The sequence below is a fragment of the Elgaria multicarinata genome, chromosome 2 (assembly GCF_023053635.1).
Source record: "Elgaria multicarinata webbii isolate HBS135686 ecotype San Diego chromosome 2, rElgMul1.1.pri, whole genome shotgun sequence".
Lineage (NCBI taxonomy): Eukaryota > Metazoa > Chordata > Lepidosauria > Squamata > Anguidae > Elgaria > Elgaria multicarinata.
The window spans coordinates 86393846-86413905 of record NC_086172.1 but is presented as its reverse complement, the minus strand read 5'-3'; the positions used below and the strand labels follow the sequence as shown (position 1 = coordinate 86413905).

General features: G+C 44.6%; 1 protein-coding gene across 2 annotated transcripts; it reads left to right on the top strand.

Moving 5' to 3' along the window:
- Positions 1-223: 223 nt before the first annotated feature.
- CEND1 (cell cycle exit and neuronal differentiation 1) lies at positions 224-19129 on the top strand. Of its 2 annotated transcripts, XM_063118746.1 has the most exons (3): positions 224-375; positions 12941-13020; positions 17751-19129. In XM_063118746.1, the coding sequence occupies exon 3, from the start codon at positions 17951-17953 to the stop codon at positions 18371-18373; it is 423 nt and encodes a 140-aa protein (XP_062974816.1). In that variant the 5' UTR covers positions 224-375; positions 12941-13020; positions 17751-17950; the 3' UTR covers positions 18374-19129. The 2 variants fall into 2 exon arrangements, with proteins under 2 accessions (XP_062974816.1, XP_062974815.1); XM_063118745.1 differs by lacking the exon at positions 12941-13020 and having other exon boundaries at positions 225-375.
- The last annotated feature ends 931 nt before the right edge of the window (positions 19130-20060 follow it).

The window sequence follows — 20060 nt, the reverse complement described above, 5'->3', positions numbered from 1 at the left end:
GAGTTTGGGCCGGTTCTGACCGAAACCCAGAACAGAATCACAGTCCCGCCGAAATCGGAGCCACCAGCCTCGATTGCGTCCTACCGCAGTCCCGGCAGCAAACTCTGCTCTCTGCGACCATGCAAGCCGGACCCCATTGCCGCCGCTTCTGGCTCCTCCCTAGCCCCGCCCTCTCGGCGTGTCTCCGCCCTCTTTCCCCGCCTGTCTCCTGCTCCTTCGCTTCATGCAGGTCTACGGCGAGGCATTGTGGGAAACTCCCAGGGTATCTCGCCCCCTCCCCGCGCTCGCTCCTCTCCTGTTCTTCCTCCGTTCCTCCTCTCTGCGGAACATCCAGCTTCCAAGGTGTGACATCAGCAGCCAAAGGTGGGAGCAAAGGTACGGGGCTCTTTCTTTGCTCGCTTGTTTTTCTCGTCGGCTTTCATGGACATGGATCCCCAGAGGGAGGGAAATATGTGGGGCAGGCAGGTGTAGATGGAGGGCGTTGCATGTTGCTGCGTGCAGGTGAGCCGCGGCCGGGCTTGTGAAAGGTGTGTGCGCATCTCGCAAGAGAGAGGTCACTGGGCTGCTATGACAAAAGCGTTTCGATCAGGACAAGCTGTCCTGATACATCTGCCCTGATCTTGGTAATTGATGCTACCTGAGCAAAGTAAAAAAAAAGAAAACAAGAAAAAAGGATCTTTCGTGGAATGCATTCTGTTCCATACCAAAGGCTCCTATGGCCTTCCTGCTTCTTTGAAGGTCAGATGGTGGGCGTGAGCATTCACAGAAGCAGAAGACCCTAAGCTAAGGCCTGTATGCCAGAGCCACACTTGTGTTTTGCTTTAGTCATTGTGCAGCTAGTGCTATTTATTTATTTAATTAATTTTATTTGTGGGGTAAAGATTGCTGAGGATGCTCAGGAGAAAATCAGCCAAGATTTTCTCCAGGGGAATTTTTTTTTAATCATCCATCCCTATGAAATGGTTTAAGAAGGCAAATCTGCTGTCACAGCCTAGAAGCACAATAGTTTTTAGCTTAAATGTTAAAAGCACAGCTGAAGATTAGATGTGTATTTATTTAAAACGTTGTTTTAAATGGAAATGCACCCAAGAGAAAACAGGCACCTTTTGTAATGAGGATTTATTTCAATGGCCCACTTTTCAAGGCTGGATGGGTAATCTTGTTAATATTAATGTTGTATTTTGCATCAACTTTGGGTTTTTTCATATTTCATTCGACATTATTCCTGCAGGTAGGATGTGAAACCAAACACCAGTTTTCTCGAATCAATCCAGTCCCTCACATCCTGTCAAAAATATCCTCCTTTGAAATGACAATCCTTTGCTTGTGTTGCTCCCTTCACTTTGTGCTAGAAAAAAGTGTGTATGTGTGTGTGTGTGCACCAGCACTATTAAAACAAAAGGGAGATTAATGGTGCTTACTGCATCCAGCTTTCCTCAAATTTACAGGAAAGGTTATAAAAATAGATGGGAAATGGACTACAAATGAATACTGAGACATTGTTTATCTTTCTTTTAAACCTATTAGCTGGGTGCTGAATGCATGTTGAAAAAGGGGCCATCTGTAATGATGTTAGAAGCTCTGATATTTGGTATATTTCTGCCTTGATTACTCGTTTGTATGCTGTATATACCTGGAAGACATATTTTCCTTCTAAAGGAAAAAAAGAGTTAAGATTTTCCAAGCATTCAAAATATAAAGTTGGGGAGCAAGAAAAGCTTGGTTCCCATTTCAGTCCTCAAACAAGGGCTGATCATCTGTTTCTTTTTCTGACACCCCACATATTTTAACTGTGACCAGACAGACAGAAGGAGTTAGGATATTTGGGTAATTTAAAGCTAAGGATCTCTGTAAATCTGCACCCTTAGAATAGGATTGCTAGAGACCCTGTATTTTGAAGGACAGTCCCTTATCCCAGAATATTAATTACAGCTCTATTAGAATACAATGATGTCCCTTTTTGTTTCCAGAACACCACAACACAGATCTAGAGTACCATTTAGGTCACAATCAAGAGAGTTAGGTGCATTCAAGTCCCTTTTAATTCAGTACACTCAGTCAAAGACAAGTTTTTCCAATTATTTTAATGGAATTAGTCTGATTTCATTTCAGAAATAGGTGGATTTATCTAGGTATAGATTAGGTATATGGTAGCAGGTAATTTTTCCTTGACCAGTTTAGGTTATGTGGTCATCTTCTTTACATAGATACCAAAAGATCAGGACCATTAATGATGGTGATGGTGGTGATGATAATTTCCATGGCTTTCTACCAGTGAAGTCTAGATGGTGTTTTGAAAGCTACTTATGCCGTTGCCTTTTAAAGGTGAGGCATAGCGAATTCACAATTCCCTCATAGAAGCCAGGCATTCTTGAGCAGTCTCTTTCCTTTACTGCCACCCACTCCTCTGGCACTCTGCCATAGCCACCACTTGGCAACTTCAGAGCTCAGTGGCATCCATTTCCTCAGGTCAGGCCTTTGAATGAGAGCTCACTGCATCAGAAGAATGAGAGCTTTTGCTGGCTTTCTCTCTCTCTCTCTCTCTCTCTCTCTCTGTACCTTTGGCTGTTATTAATAATCCACCGTGGAGAGTGTGTGGGTTATAAATCAATGATGCTTATAGGTTTCTGCTAAATTCCTTCTCAGCATTATTGGTGGGATGGGCAGGAAGAGGAAAGCTTGGCTCCTGTAGATTCCAGGTAGGCCTGGGCTCTCTGTGGTCCTCCCAAAGAAGCGTGTGCCATTACTTGTTAAAGGTCAAAAAGGAAAGGCGGGTAAGAAATAATTTATTATTATATTATTATTATTGCCTCAAGCAGAGTTGTGTTCTCTGCCTGCAATGGCTACTTAAATTTCAAGTGTGACACCGCAGCTTTGGGCTGGTGCCCATGAAATTCAGGAGATCCCGCAAGATCTTCCCCAATCTTTGCTCTAAGGCCATTGCTGGCAACTCATGCAGGTCATTGCATATTTGAGTTCAGGTAGGGAGAAACAGAAGTCGCTTGTTATCAGGAACGCTTTTCAGGAAGCACTGGTCATCACTGCTTCATGGCACTGAAGATTTTGGTTCTCTCCTTATGGTTTTGTGAATCCGTATTAGACAAATCGAGAGAAGGAGTTGCCCAAGCGCAAGCCATGGTTTGTATTCAAAATAATGCAGGTGGTAGGGCAGCAGTGTTATAGGGGCTGTACATGCAACACACTAACCCACCTCAGTGGTGTTGAAGTATGGGTTGTTTGTTGAACCGTGGTTTAGCATATTATCTGAACCCAGGACATTTTCTGCAGGGTGGCTTGTTAGCTATGCAGTTCGGCTTGTTAACCATCCTGAACAACTCAACAACCAATCATGGATTCTCAAAAGTGGTTTGAGTGTGGGTTAGAGTGTTGTGCGAACCCAGTCACTCTCTAATACAGCTGGGTTCACATGTAATGCTAAGCCATGATGAGTTGCTAACCATTATGCATCACTGATTATGCAGACAGTCCCCTATGCCCATTCTGCAGAGCATGGGTTCTCAGAGTGGGGTGTTTCAGCATATTAACCCTCCAAAGATGGCAGAAACATTCCACAGATAGCACACAACCCCATAATGGGTTCCACCAGAAAATAAACTACATCATGTGCCCCAGCCTTTAAATGGTGGTGGTAGTGGTGGTTTTAGAGATTTTTTTACTGCTTTTAGTCTTAATGTATCTTAATGGCTTGGGTTCAATTTTTTTTACATGAATAAAATAGTTTACAAATTCACAATAAACCAATTTCCATGTCACTTTGGAAGCTTAACAGGAGCTTGTTTGCAGTAAAGCTGTCTCTTTGGTTCTTTGCCACAACTCTGCATGCACGTTAAGTATTAATAACCCCAGTGTACATTGATGGTGCTATATAAATAAATAATAATAATAATAAAAGATGAGACACAAATGTTAGGTGGACTAAAGGCTGGCTTACATGTTTGTTTATCCTGAGATAGTGACAGAGTAAAGCGTCCATTTTGGGGCAACACATTTTGGTAGAGATGGGAGCCAGAAAAAATGGCTTGCAGTCTTGTCACCCACCACTTCTTTCCACACCTCTTCGACCTTCCCTCTTCCACCGGAGTCCAAGAAGGAGCCTCTACTAGCTCACTGGCATCCTAGAGCAGCTAGTTACCCTTGGCCAGTGTAGCCTTGTGCTGTGATATCTTGCATATGTATGCTTTCTTCTTCCCCAACGGCCAGCTTGATTTTAAATTTCTTTCCTTAAATAATGGTGAATTTGCCAAGATCATTGAAATACCATGCAAAAAGATCCCAGACGTAATGTGACGAAAAGACAGTATGGTTCTATGGCAATGCTACACAGATAGGTCGAGGGATGCTTTTTAATGGTTTGGATCACTAGGGTCAGGGAATAGGTTCAGCCCCCAGTGCCGCTTCCAAGTGTATCCCTTTACTTTTGCCCATATATGTAGGCAGCTTTCATTAATTCCTGGTACTCTTTAGTGCATGTCTGGGGGCCACCATTTCAGTTTGCGCAGTGCCCTTCCACATTGCACTGTTCTGGGGCAGTATAGTAAACGAATCTGCTATGTCTCAGGGGCTTTGAAGGAGTAACTCTTCTTGCTGTAGATTAGGATAGCCAGTACAAATGGTTTTGGAAAGCCATTGAACAACATTTGATCTCTCCCCACCTTCCCCCAATGGAATAAAGTGCCAGTTTGTACAATCAGCCAAATCAAGTGGCCGAGTCTTTCCTGGACTTTACCACTGCAGGCTGCAGATGGGGGGTGGGGGGGTGGAGGTGCGTTTTCCTTCCTGGGAAAGGTGCGATCTAAAGCTTTGCCTCTTGATTCTACTGATGGCATGAACTTGCCCTGACTAGGCCAATATTTGCCACACTAAGGGAAGGCAACCATCTTACCCTAGGACTGGGCTGCACATGATCCAAGAGTTTCCCTCTATGCACTGAGAACGTGTAGCTAATGTTTACTGCGTAGCAGTGTCATTGTCAGCATGAATGGGAAAACCTCTTGAGGACAAGTCTCTCCATCTCAGAAGTGAAGTGGCTTGTAAAAGCAATTGCCTACACTTGACTCTGGGTTGTGTTGCAATTCAAAAGGAGAAAGGAACCTCTGAGAGAGCTCTAGTCAGAGAGCAAGATGATGACTGGTGGATTGAGAGGGAGAGTCACACACATTTCAGAAAAAAATGGTTCAGCATTGCTTGTTGTGCCTCACGAGTGCCTGCTAGCTAGGCTAGGATAGATTTGCAAAAATGTTCACTGTGTGCTGTATAACAGCTGCGCCATCCTGACGACTGCCTTATGTCTTGCAAAATTCCTACACAGGAAGCATTTCCAGCATAAGCATAGATGTGCAGCCTGAGCAGAGATCACGTGCGTCCACTAGCAACAAAAGCCAGTGTATGCAGTTAAGTTGGTGGGGAAGTCAGGGGGCAAAGAGTTCACACAGGCTTTTCATGTAGGGCATTAAGTTGCAGGTATGTCTGATCAGAGAATGACTTATATCACTCAGTGTCTGGGCATAGATATGTGAAATGTCAACTTGCGGAATCTCATCTCAGCCACTACTGAGATGAGATCTGAAACCAGCTCTTTCTGCTCCAAATTCATCTCTTGGGCAACATTGCTAAGTCTATAAAGGGCATCCATGCCAGGATCACAACTTTCTTATGAACTGGAGACGTATCCACAAATGAAGCTAAAAGCCTTCAAATGTATAAAATTGCTTATCACCATTTCAAGTCCTCTTGTAGGAAAAAAAAGGGCATTGATAGTTCTTCAGATTTACTTGGAGGCTGGGGCTTTTCCCTTCCTGGGACAGATGTGATCTGGCGCATTTGTATTTATGGTTCATGTTTTGACCAATAACCGAAGTTTCCTGGGCAGTGTACAAATTAACAAATGATCATCATAAAACAATAGCAACAAAATGGGCTCGATAAATGCATCATCATCATATGACGACGACGACGTAGTAGTAGTAGTAGAAATAAAACAGCACTAAAAACAGTCCCTAAAATGTATAGATAAAATAAAAGGATCTTTGCCTGGTGTTGAAAAATATTGTAATGTAGGCACCAGACAAGTCTCTCCGGGAAGGGCACCCCACAGATGGGGAGCCGCCCCTGCAAAGGCCCTCTATCATGTTGCCACCTGTCTTGCATCATTTGGTGAGGGCATATAAATATGGAAGGAGACACCCCTTCAAACAAGTGGACCTCAACACAGCACTGTTGGGCCAAGAGAGAGCAACTCATTAAGTAGTCCCAATGCCAGGGTCCTTGTCACAACCTGATCTAAAGGAGGATGACTGGGGAAGTGCTGGAACTGGTGGAGGGTTCCTTCTTTTCTGGGAGATGTGCAACTTCAGAGAGGCAATCCACTACCCCCAAAGTTAGGGGTCATGGAGTGGACTTTTAGTTCAGTGCTTCAAGTCTCAGCTATAACCTCGTAGAAGGTATGGAGCTGAGACACACACACACACACACACACACACACACACACACACACACGGGTTCTTTGTAGCCAGACTGGGCAGCATCCATCTGGGAGGAGGGGATGGTTGCCTTTAAGATGGAGAAAATGTACATTTGCCTTTGCACTTCAAAATTACTAGAGAATGTGGGGAATGCTCCTTTCCCCACTGTAGTAGAGATTATATAGGTAGCAGCTGCACCGATTTCCCTGAAATGAATTGCTTCCTATTTATTTCTCCCCATAGTATGCCATAGTTTGTAGCTTCCTGCAATTGGTTTTGAACTCAGCACCACTTCTGTTCTGCAGGAAACCCTCTTGAGGATTCACCAGCCTAGATCTCTGCTTTCTCTCCTCCCTGATTTCTAGTCATAGAATCATAGAATCATAGAAAAGCAGAGTTGGAAGGGGCCTACAAGGCCATCGAGTCCAACCCCCTGGTCAATGTAGGAATCCACCCTAAAGCATCCCTGACAGATGCTTGTCCAGCTGCCTCTTGAAGGCCTCTAGTGTGGGAGAGCCCACAACCTCCCTAGGTAACTGATTCCATTGTTGTACTGCTCTAACAGTCAGGAAGTTTTTCCTGATGTCCAGCTGGAATCTGGCTTCCTTTAACTTGAGCCCATTATTCCGTGTCCTGCACTCTGGGAGGATCGAGAAGAGATCCTGGCCCTCCTCTGTGTGACAACCTTTTAAGTATTTGAAGAGTGCTATCATGTCTCCCCTCAATCTTCTCTTCTCCAGGCTAAACATGCCCAGTTCTTTCAGTCTCTCTTCATAGGGCTTTGTTTCCAGACCCCTGATCATCCTGGTTGCCCTCCTCTGAACACGCTCCAGCTTGTCTGCGTCCTTCTTGAATTGTGGAGCCCAGAACTGGACGCAATACTCTAGATGAGGCCTAACCAGGGCCGAATAGAGAGGAACCAGTACCTCACGTGATTTGGAAGCTATACTTCTGTAAATGCAGCCCAAAATAGCATTTGCCTTTCTTGCAGCCATATTGCACTGTTGGCTCCTATTCAGCTTGTGATCTACAACAATTCCAAGATCCTTCTCATTTGTAGTATTGCTGAGCCAAGTATCCCCCATCTTGTAACTGTGCCTTTGGTTTCTATTTCCTAAATGTAGAACTTGGCATTTATCCCTATTAAATTTCATCCTGTTGTTTTCAGCCCAGCACTCCAGCCTAGTCCTCGTTGCTGTCTTGAAGAGTTCTGATCCATCTTGCCTTCTCTTCCAAAGATGTCATAGCTTTTTTTGGTTTGCTGTCAAGATGTTCCTAGATGTTTCCTGGCTGGGGTGGTGGGAAGGAGGTGACTTTTGGAAGTTCTGTATAGGAAGAAAGAACTGGCTTGGCTTCAGCAGCTGACAATATGCTCTAACTTACATTGCTTTTTGGATCTTCCTATCTCATCTTTTTTTATTTAGTATAGAACTTGCACATGACTATTAATTTCTGTGGGGTAGTGGGAAGCTCAGTCAATGAAACTATGGACCTAACTTTCTGTCAAGCCAGCGCAAGGCCAGCCCTCCTATGTGGCAGGGTGAATCTCCTGCCTCTGACGGCAGATCGGGAAGGGTGGTGGATCCCACTTATTCCATAGGCTCTGTCGCTAGGAGGGCCAAGAGTCCTGCTGCTTGTTTTGCCCTATGCCTCTCAAAGTAAGGCATAGGGCAGGCAGCTGCTCTGGAGAGCCTCGCTGGTCGCTCTCTTGCTGCAGCAGGAAAGCAGCCATTGTGAGTCTCCAGCACGGTTGCCATCACCCACCCTATGCTTCACTTTGAGTAAGGCATCGGCGGTCACTCTGAAGAGCTGCACCGGCTGCTCCCCTGCTGTGGCAAAGGCTGCAGCAAGAGAGTGACCAGTACAGCTCCACGGCAGTGCTGCCTTCCTGAGGCTTCATGGGTAGGTTCTCTGGGCCCACTCCAATTGCCTCACTCTGAGGGGACCTGGGTGAGAGACAGACGTTGGCAGGGAGGTGGCACTGTCTCTTTCAACTTCCTTTTTACCAGTTCCCTCATTTTTGAAGTCAACTATGACAACATTGGACTTCCTTGGGAATTTGCACTTAAGTGGACAATTGCTGTCCTCCTCCATGACAGTAGAAGGACTGTCATCCTGGGTGTGTGGGATACTGCTCTCATGTCCCCCAAAAGCCTCCTCCACAAACCTCTCTCAGCTTGTCCAGGTCAGCTGCCTTAATACGTTTGTTTCCTGAGAGTCAGGAGCTCATTGCACCAAGCATACAACCATGACTTCTGCCTAGCTGGCAGGAAATTGTAACATGCTGTGCAATATACTGGATATAGTCCCCACACCCCCGCTGGGTTTGTACCTTCGTAACTATTTTTGTTCACCCTACCCGGTGCCTGTTTGCACTTCCCTGTGCCTGTTTGCATTCTCCTTCCCTCTTTATTGTTTACTACAACTTATTAGATTGTAAGCCTATGCGGCAGGGTCTTGCTATTTACTGTGTTATCTGTACAGCACCATGTACATTGATGGTGCTATATAAATAAATAAATAAATAAATAAATAAATAATAAAAATAATAATAATAATACTTGGAAAGTTACGTTATACAATATGAAGGGTGGGAAGAGTTGGACAATCTGTTGAACTCACACAGGTGCTTAACTTGCTTATCTGCTTAACTATTTTACTTCAATGCTTTGTTACTGGGGTTGGGACACTTTGTCAACTGGGGCTTTCCTTGTGCTGATAAAGTTGAGTTCCCTCTTACTCCTGTACCACAAGCTAGCTTCCAACAACTTCTGCTACAGTATATTAGATTAGGAGAGCCTTGTTTAAAACACAAGGGGTGTGTTGATCAACTATTGGACTGCCCCAAACTCCAGTGAATGGAAATTCAAAGGATTTCTTTTAGTCAGATAAGTCTCCTGGGAATGGTAAGTTTTCTTATATCAGGGAAGTGACAATGAGTGGGGATTAAAGAGGCCATGAGCTGTTTATACATCCCTCTAGGATTGTAAGGGTCTGAGTCACTTTAAGCCTGCCTGCAAGTGCACTTTAATAAACTTGTACTCTAGCTTTTAAAAACTGAATTTTAAAATTGAATTGAGGTCTTCACTTATGCTTAGTTCATCAGATGCGCTTCAAACATGAATGGAGACTTCACTGAGCTTAAACTGAAAGCTGAGCTTACACTTATAAGATGACTTTCCCACAAGCTATGTCTACACCATGGCCTTTGTCAGTGTAGAACAGGGGTGGTCAACTTGGCCTACAACTCCTATCAGCCCTAGCCAGCATAGCCAGTGGTAAGGGCTGATGGGAATTGTAGTCCAAAACAGCTGAAGAACCACAGATTGCCCACCCCTTGTGTGGAGCTATATATATTTTGCCCCCTTTCCAAAAATTGCTCTTGAAACGCCAGTGATTTACACTCTATGAATCAGAGCATCTTTCATCATGCACCTGTTTATGCAGATGTGCCCTAAGGCTTGACTCATGTTATTATTGTTACAGTGGCCCTTGAGGGAAGAAGGACTGATACCCTCTCAGCGCTGTGCCGGGGATCTTCCAGATTTTCCTTGAATATTTTATTTAATAGCATTCTAGTATAATTATTTTTATTATGTTTTGTGGAAAGAGGAGTCTGTTTCTCTCCCTCTCTTACTCCATGTGACAACTTCATAAAATCATGTTATAAAAATAGTATCCTGGAACCGTGAGCAACAAGATATATTTTACTCCCATCTCCACCCCCAGTCATAATAGCAATTAATATAACCCAAAAGAATGAATATATCCCTGGAACTGGGATTTTTTTTTGTGCAGCTCTACATTTTATGCATCAAACAACGTTGTTGCATATATGCCAGAGATGGGATGATGTTTCCCACAGCAAACATGTAACGCACGGGTGACATCTTAATGCCTGGGTACGTCCACCTGGGAGCCTCAATTAAGCTTTCGAGCTGCCCTTCCTCCTGGTTTATTCATAGTTTCTGGCACTCTTTTCCTGCTGGGCTGTTATGATGCAAAGGGGAAACTGATTGTGGAATAACAACCTTAAATGATTAATGGCTGTAGGATTGTGCTCTAGATCTCTAAACAACTTGAACTCTATCTAGATACCAGGATATAACCCCCACCCCTGCCCAAGGGTCTGCAGGTGGCTGCGTGGTGCTTCTATTCCTAATCTGACACCTTTCATGGACAGAATTATGGGCTTTACAGATAGAGGGCGGCTGTTGTAGGGGATGAGAATAGGCCGTTTATAATTACGACTATTTACAAGAAAACTAGAGTGACTCATCCATCTGGTGCAGAGTAGATATTTTTCAGCAGCGCAGGCAACGAAGTGGGGGAAAAGAATATACTTAGTTTTTAATCTTCTGGAGGGAAAGGTGCATTTCTGCAAGGAGGAATGGGGTGAGGATTTTGGCTATATTGGGCTACTCAGAGCTAATATAGAACACATCTCCCCCACCTCCTCTGCTGCAATAAAATCAGAAATAAAGGAGGAGGAGTCCAGGAAGTACTGGAGATAAACTTCTTAAAAGAAGTGGATCGTGCAACAAAACATGACAGTGCATCTTCTCCCCAAAATGGAAGTGCTCGTGGTTAGGATTCCAGGCATGCCACCCTCCAGGATACTATAAGCCAGCCTTCCTCAACCTGCTGGGAGTTGTAGTCCAGCAATCTGGAGGGCACCAAGTTGGGGAAGGCTTTTATAAGCTCCCGTCCTCTGTTCTTTTCTTTCTTCTCCAATTGACATTCAATGTTCTGTGGCATCTGAGCAGGCTGATAATAATCTCTCACTTCTTCAGTGGCGGCTGGTGGCTCCGATATCAATAGGGTAGTAAATCCGCTCCAGGTTTCAGTCAGAACATGTCAGAATTCCAAAGGAGTTTTCCAAGGTGCTTCATACCTTGGACAGCCCCTTTAGAGTTCTGACTGGTTCTTACTGAAACCCAGAGCAGGTTCACCACCCCACTGGTATTGGAGCCACCAGCCCCTCCTGCATTTCTTAGTGGCCCCATGTTGGCTCCAATCCAGTCGGTGCACCAAAAAAATCCTTTGCAGAGGTGAACCTTTTCTTTTTCCCGATGCCCAGCACACAAAACACATCACAATTGAGATTATGCATTTATTCTTAATGTCTCTCTTGCACCTGTTCTTTTTCTGTTCCTTTATTTTAACTATTACTACAAACTCCCTTATTTCTGCTGCACTGATCTCAAAGTAACTGCGGTATTGAGGAAGAACCATTCCTACCTCCCCCAAAGTCTATGGGTCTATTTCCCCCCTTTTAATTATAGGTTTTGTTAGCCCTGCTATTTGCACGCACGCAATGGAAACTGGTAATTTTGGCAGGGGAGGATGCCATTGCAGATCCCTATACAAAACAAAGTGGGGGTGGAGTGAGGGGGGGGCTGGTTTTCTAAGCCATGTTTGCATGTTTTCTCATCAATATAGGAAGCTGAGGCAGAGAACTATGAAGAAAACAGTAATGGACTGTGAGGCAGATCTGAAAGAGAGGAAAAGACTGATCACAGTAAGAGCGATGTGCAACTTTTTAGGTGCCCGTCCTACAACTGGAAGAGGGGGAATTAAATGTCTAGGCATCAACTCCACTTTCCCCCTCAAAATCATGAAAAATGCAGAGAAGTTAAACAAGCACAGCGGTAGAATAGAAACTGGACATTTTACAAAAGCAGAAGCAAGTCCAAGGCCAAGTTGAAGGGTGGCCACGGTACCCAAAACCAGGCCAGGAAAACTTGGGTTCTACCAGGCTAAGTAGGTGTTAACATACAGATGTGTGTAAGGGAGCCCAAAGAGTTTTTGTGTTAATGAAAAGCAATAATAGGAGGCTGCAATTCTGAGTGGAAAAAGAGGCAAGGGAACTATAAAACCTTTCCTGCACCAATCCAGGGAGATGGCTTCGTCTGGCCAAGCGTAGCGCAGAAGGGTCTTTATTCTTTTTTTCTTGGAAGAGCAAATCTAGTTAACTATGGCATAGACATTTTACTGTCTGCTACAACCATTGTGGACTGCAAAATAGACAAATCAACTTTTTCTCTACTTGTTCAATCTCAGGTTGAAAGAACATCAAAAGAGGGTGGTGGGGGGAAGATTGCCAGGAGATTCCCATTTTTATCTGGATGTGTTCTTAGGCCTACATTTAACTTTGCTAGTATAAAAGCTCTGACAATCATGCGCTTGGCTGGTAGAAAAATAATTATGATGTCTGTTTCTTGTTTACTGCTGTGTCACATGGATCCAGCCCACTGGTCCTCTGTAGGCTGGTTAGTGGGCTCCTATTCATTTCCCATTGCAGTTAACCTAATAGTTTAAGTTGCACTTTTGCATGGTCTACATTTCCCCCCGAGTATCCCAGAGGTCCACAGATTTTTTTTAAAAAAATTATGAAACAAGTGCGTACTTAGCACATCCTAAAGCACAATTAATTTGTGTTAATTGATCCTTCATAGGCACTCTTTCTGAAGAAGAGAAGAAATGCCTTGATGGAACCTAGATCTTTCACCTCTTATTCTTTGAAGAATCCCAGCAGGTGCTTCCAAACAGATACATTTGGGGGTGGGGGGAGTGGATTGTAATGTTAGTGGCTATACCTTCGTTTTGGACTTAGTAGTTCAAAAATGCTAGAAGGGAGCTTCAGGGTCAAAATATGAGCAATTCTGAATTGATATAAATGTGATCTGTTTTAAGTCAAGTCTATCTCACAGGGCTAGCCCTTCCATGAGGCAGAGTTGAGATGGTTGCCCCAGGCTACAGAGGCTGGGGGTGGCAGTGGTAGCCTCCCCTCCCCAGGAATTCCTCCTGAGCCCTCCAGCTGTTCCATTCTCCCAAGCCGGCACTCTGGCAATGTTGATACTGGTGCGGACTGGCTGGCTGCCTTGCCTCGTGCTTTCCGCCAACACATCACAGGCGGGATGTGCATGTGCATGTGCTGGCCTGCTCGTTTGTTGCACACTGATGCCGCCACCTCTTCCATTGCAGTGTGTGTTTAAACAGGGGCCAGGCGGTGTGGTGTGTGGTGGAAGGACAGAGCTGCCCTGAGCTCCTAAGCTAGCCTGCGAACCAACTCCAGTGCAATGGGAAATGCTGTCCCATCACCAGTGTTGAAGTAAGATTCTGCTGCCAGTCCGGTCAGCTTCTGCACAGGGAGTTTAGGTGCTGGGGTAGGCATTTGCCCTTTGCTTCTGGCAGCAAATGTCTTTGGCTGGCCCTCCTGTCTGAGAAGCTTGCCTAGCAATGACATGCACTGGCGGGGGGCCTGGGGGAAAGGCTTACCTTGTAATGTTCCTGAAAGGACCTTGAGCCCTTTAAGCTCTTGCCAAACATGAGACACTAAATCCCATCATCCCAATGACCTTTGGGTGCTGCACTGCACTTTGCAAGGGCAATGGAAATAATCCAATTTCATCCAATCACGCACAGGGGGAAAGTTTTCATTGTAGACTTCTGTGATCAATAGCTGTTAAAACTGGGCTTGCAAATCTAAGAACATGTACTGGGGAGTCCATCAGAAGCTGCCCTGCATTGAGTGAGACCATGGGTCCATCCAGCTGCGTATTGTCTACACATGGCAAGAACTCTCTAGGGCAGGGTGCTTCAACCCTTTTAGACTGGTGGGCACATTTGGGAATTTGAGGAACTGCTGTAGACACCACTGAAAAACTGGCTCCAATGGAGGATGTGGCTAGTCACATAATGACCCTGTTCAGACGATACGCTAAGCCATGGTGGTTAAGCATTTTGAGCTAAACATTATGGCTTAGCATGTTGTGTGAACCATTCCTAATCATGGTGGCTACATAACCATGGTTTAAGCACACCCACTAACCATTTATTGCAGAAGGGTTGGCGGCTTAACCATGGGTTAGCATGTCATCTGAACAGGCCCAGTGGCTGCTGTGGGGGCCTGGCTAGTCAAAGGAGGTGTGTGCAGTGGGGGGGAATAACGTCTAAAGGCTGGGAGGAAGCAATAGAAAGAGGTAAAGGGGAGAGAAAGAGCGAGGCTAGAGCAGGGCGAGGAAGGGAAAGAAATAGCCAGGAGAGGGTTTAGGTGGAGAGAAATAGCCGGGTGAGAGGCTGGGGATGGTGAGGAATGGCTGGGGAAAGGTCTGTGTGGACAAAAGAAGCCTGGGTGGAGCCAGGAAGGAGCTCTTTCCGTCTCTTCCTGCTCGCTGAACAGCTGATCAGCAGCAGGTTCAGGAACAGGAAGAAGAACTTGGCGCCTTAAAGTTTTTGAAGTTTCGAAAGTTAAAAATCTTTTTTTTTTAAAGAGGCAGGGAGTGGAAAGCTTTATGCCCACCACTGGAGGCCTCCGCAGGTGCCATGGCACTTGCAGAAATTGTTTTAGGGACCCCTGGTATAGGATTTCAAACAGTTTTTTCCAGCACTGCCTGAGATGCCAAAAATTGAACCTGGGACCATTTACATCAGTGATGTGGGTGTTCCAGAATTTTTTCCCCCAATGCAAATTAGGTTAATTTGCATAAGGTCACTTAGATAGGAATTTTTTTTTAGTTTGCATCTGAAAATATTCTGATGCCCTAGAGCGGTGAAGGGAAACTTGTGGCCCTCCAGATGTTTTGGCTTACAATTCCCATTGGCTATGCTGGCTAGAGCTGATGGAAACCATAGGCCAAAACATCTGGAGGGCCACTCATGCCCTAAAGAGATCTAATTGAACATGCTTGTTTTATTTGTATTTAGAAAGCAAAGCTTTTAAAAATCATTATTATTATTATTATTATTATTATTATTATTAATTTATTTATTTATTTATTTATATAGCACCATCAATGTACATGATGTTTGTCCCAATACACCATGAGAATTTGGCCTGAAATATGTCCCGGGGGGGGGGGGAATTAAGCACATTCAATGTGATTTAGAGTGCAATTCTATATATGTAGGATTTTTTCCCTGTCTAAACTTCCATAGGATTTAAATGTTATATTACAGATTTTTTTACTGAAATATTTGTAAATATTTAAAGGCAGTAGCCTGTACTTCCATTACTATGGGCAGTATCCCATATCCAATTATGTTGTGCAAGCGGCATGCATTGCTTGTGCAAAGGAGATCTAGTGCTTCCAGGAGTAACCAGAAATGATGGGAATTCTAGTTTTCGAAATGGGGCAGGTCAGTAGAGATTGCATAAGGGAGCTCCACCAACCTGTCCCAACCTGTTCGAAAATGAGCAGAAGTGTTTGTTTCTGGATCAACCTGTCCCAATCCAGAAATGAGCATTTCTGCTCGTTTTGGGGCTTCCATTAGGAATTGTTAAATCTCCATTGTGTAAGCTGTAGGCACTGCTTATGCAACAGAATCAGAGGGAGGGGGCACTTGCAGAACCAGTGTAGTGTAGTGGCTAGAGTGTCGGACTGGGAGTCGGGAGATCCGGGTCCTAGTCCCCACTCGGCCATGGAAACTCACTGGGTGACTTTGGGCCAGTCACAGACTCTCAGCCCAATCTGCCTCACAGGGGGGTTGTTGTGAGGATAAAAATGGAGAGGAGGAGGATTGTGTTCTTTGGAGGAAAAAAGGCAGGATATAAATGCAGCAACAACAACAACAACAATAATGGCAGGGATGAAGTGCCCCATTAGGTATTACCATTGTTTAAGTTTAAGGGTGGGGGGAAACAAAGGTATGAAAACTGTTTGCACACTGATTATTTTTTGCAACCCAAAGAACTGTGTAGGATATGCTGACAACCACTCAGCTCTTTCAACAGAGATCAATTCTCTTCCACTGAAGTTGTCGGGACATGGTCAGTTTCACTACCACAATTTATTCCATTCTACTCTGAGGAATATATGTATTTCAGTGATGTATATTTTTGTTAGGAATAATCACTGGAAAACGTTCATTACAGCTTTGAAACTTCCAAGCTTGCCGAATACTCTATTTGCAATTGGCATCCGTTCATTGTTAGTACTGAACTTATGAAATGGAAAAAAATCCACGGAAAAAGAAATCAAGGGGGGTGGGGAAGAATCATTTTGGATTTTGTGTGTGTGGAAATTTTGCCAGAGAAACTTTTCTGCCCTACATCAGAGCTCTAGCTTTTCCTCAAGGGGGAATACATCCCCTTGAATTTCATTGAACTTACATCTGAGTCAACCTGTTTGGGATTATGCTGCACATCCCCTACAAATTCACCATAAATGTCAGTATAGGAGTTCCTTGCCTCTGTGTTTTGCTCATCCCCAAATCTTTTATATAGGACTGTGGGCACTGGTCTGATATTAGCAGTACAGAGGCTCCGGCAGCTTTGTGATTTGATCACTGGACTGTCAGCGGAGTGGGATTGGAGTTACTGATAATGTAGCACGGGAGATTAAGAGGGTCCATTTCTGGGCTAAGTCTTGAAGCAGATGAGTGAAATTGGCCTCAAAACACAATGTTGTTAGTTTACTGTCATATACCCATATCTTGCCCTACCTCTTCTCCCTTCCCTTTTCTGAGGACTTTCATTTGCACAGCACTCTTCAAAACAGTGTTTCCTTTATAATGTTCTAGAGCTACTTGGTTCCACAGTTCAACATCAGTAGTAGTAGTAAATTAGCTCCATCTTTTCTTGGATGTTACAAAGTAGAGGCATTGCTAGCCACAACAGGTGCTCATTGGTCAGCATCTGGTACATCTGGATTCACTACAGCGTAGCAGCCTGGCTTATGCTAGACTGCAACAGCAGCACTAGCCCTACACAAATACAGTTTTTTTAAAAAAAGAAGAAGTCCAAAATGGCTCCCCAAATGCATGCTTGGGGTAAAGCAAGGGTGATCATATGGAAAGGAGGACAGGGCTCCTGTATCTTTAACAGTTGCATTTGTTGTTGTTTATTCGTTCAGTCGTTTCCGACTCTTCGTGACTTCATGGACCAGCCCACGCCAGAGCTTTCTGTCGGCTGTCGCCACCCCCAGGAATTTCAGCACATGTCATTTGTACGCATGCAGCACCTGGTGAAATTCCCTCTTCATCACAACAGTTAAAGCTGCAGGAGCTATACTAGAGTGACCAAATACAAAAGAGGGCAGGGCTCCTGCAGCTTTAACTGTTGTGATGAAGAGGGAATTTCACCAGCTGCTGCATATATGAGACCTGCTGACATTCTTCTTTCCATTCAATTGTTAAAGATACAGGAGTACTGTCCTCCTTTTCATATGGTTACCCTAGGTAAAGCTGTGCCTCAGGTCTGGAAAGGTGGAAGAAAGCTGCTCTAAACAGCTATCCTGATCTTTCTATTTCTGTTTCTACTTGCAGGTTCTGTAACATGTCCAGGTGGAATATTGTTTGAGACGGAACAACAGCTGTATGCGGTCAAGCCATTTGAGTCAGATCCTGTCGATTGGCTTGTGAGGGCCCAAGTGAAGGGAACTGTGTCAATAGCCTGTTTCATCTACCACCATTTTGGTTTTACCTGAGGAAAGGAGTAGTTAGCCTCTGTTGCACCGGTGAGCAAGATGGAGTCCAAAGGAAGCACCCGAAGCGGAAACAAGCCCGATGCCAAGACCGCCGGCTCAGGAAAGCCAGAGAAGCCTAATTCTGGGCCTGGCGCAGCGGCCGATAAAAAAGACACCCCCTCTAAGGAGCAACCGGCCCCTGCTGCCACCACCCCAGCCAAAAAGGCGGCAACAGCAGCAGCAAATGAGGCGACCATGCTGAATGACCACAGCAACATAAAACCGAGCCCTGCGGCAGCAGCGACTGAGGGCTCCGAAGCAGCAAGTAATTCTGCTGACTCTGAGCACAAAGGGAACAATGCAGAGGAATCGCCAGGTAGCAGCATCTTTGAGAACATGAAGCCCTTCCTCCTCATTGGAGGCGCAGCAGTGGCTGCCATAGCTGTGATTGTGGGCGTGGCCATCCTAGCCCGAAAAAAATAGTAACAAAAAAATTAAAACCCAAGAAGCACTGGGGGGGGGGGGGAGAGAGAGAGATTCCCTTGGCGCTGTACAGTTCCTTTTGAGACAAATGCATGCTGTCAGATCTATACATACCTATAAATATACAGTATACATATATAGAGAGAAAGCTGGGTAGGTAAAACTGCAACGGTGGCCACTGTATTGTTCCAGACAACGTGCTGGTGTTGGCCTAGTATGGGCACTCAGTGCTTTTGTGCTCTTTCGTGTATTATAACTTGGCTTGCACCACTGTGCATAGATGGCTTTTTCTGGTCTGTATAAGCAGTTGCTGTGTTTCCTTTCCATGGCCCCCTCTTCCCACGTTTTGTCAAGATGCTTAAATTTAGTTCTGGTGTTGCATTCAGAATCCTCTGCTTTAAGATGGGTTGTAGTAGAGCAGATGGGAGAGTTCCTCATCAACAGGGCCACTGGTTGCTGCCTGTGTTCTAGCGCACGGAAACTGTGCGAGAACATTCACGGATTCTTAAGGAGGCAGCTTCTTTCCTAATCCAAGGGGTGTGTGGCATTTCCAATACTTTTCCACCCCTCCTTCGAGGCTTGATCAGAGCATCAAAGTGCACCCTCATCTAAGCTACAAAGCTGTAATTGGAGCATGGCTGGCTATCAAAGTTCAAGAAGCAAACATGGCCCACTGAGATCTACAATGTAGTCTGATGCCCCTAAAATAACGTCTTGGGCTTGCCATCCCATCATACAATGTAGCACTATGGTGACTTACAGTGGCCACTGGAATTTAGTAGAGCATTCTTTACGCATCTTTTTAATGCACGTCAAATGCAAACCTGAAGCACCTGGCCGTGCACTGGCAAGTTGCCTTTCTAGAATGTAGATACCGTTGACAGAGCGTTCTTCACCTCCAGATATTTAAACCGATGTGTTTCAAAGCTCACGGGAGTCATGAGCCCTTCTGTGCATATGGATTTTGGGTGAATGCTGGTGCTTCTCCATAGAAGGTTGACCTATCTTTGCTATGAATGGAGTACAAGAGGAAAGTAAGAAGCAATTTACTTGAATAAGCAGCATATGGGTTTGTTTTCTTTTTCTTGATATGATGCTCCTGCTTTCTTCTTTCTCTTGGTTTCTGACTAACCAACACCTGGATAATGGATTAGGAGATGTGTATATGAAGCGTCCTGCCCCAGTGCAAGGATATGAACAGGGTGGATGATCTTTAGCTTGCTAATACTTTACAACTCTAATACTGAAGATGCCAGAGGAATGGTTTAATCCCATTTATTTCACTGGAAATCATGTAGAGAAATGAGGGAAATTGATTTGTTGTGACTCCCCCCACTTACAATTTGAATGGATGGGTGTTTAAGAGGAGAGGAAATTCCCTGTGTCTTGAGTTAGCTTTGCTTCACGGGTGATCTTCCTGAAATAACTAAAGCCAGACTTTGAGAGGGGAAAGCAATGAAATATATGTCTACCAAAGATCTTTCCATGACCGTGAGAACACTGGAGCACTGGAACATAGATTATAATGTAGGAATGACCAAGTGACCATTCCAAACAGGAAGCTTACATTAGGATGTGTATTTTTGTTAAGACTTCACTGGTGTGAAAGTGTTCATTAACATCAGATAAGTCTTTACTTAAAAAAAGAAGAAGCTAATAAGATTGAACTAGTCTTGTAAAGCTCTTT

Coding starts and splice junctions, on each gene's coding strand:
- CEND1 (XM_063118746.1), top strand. CDS start 17,951: ATGGAGTCCAAAGGAAGCACCCGAAGCGGAAACAAGCCCGATGCCAAG.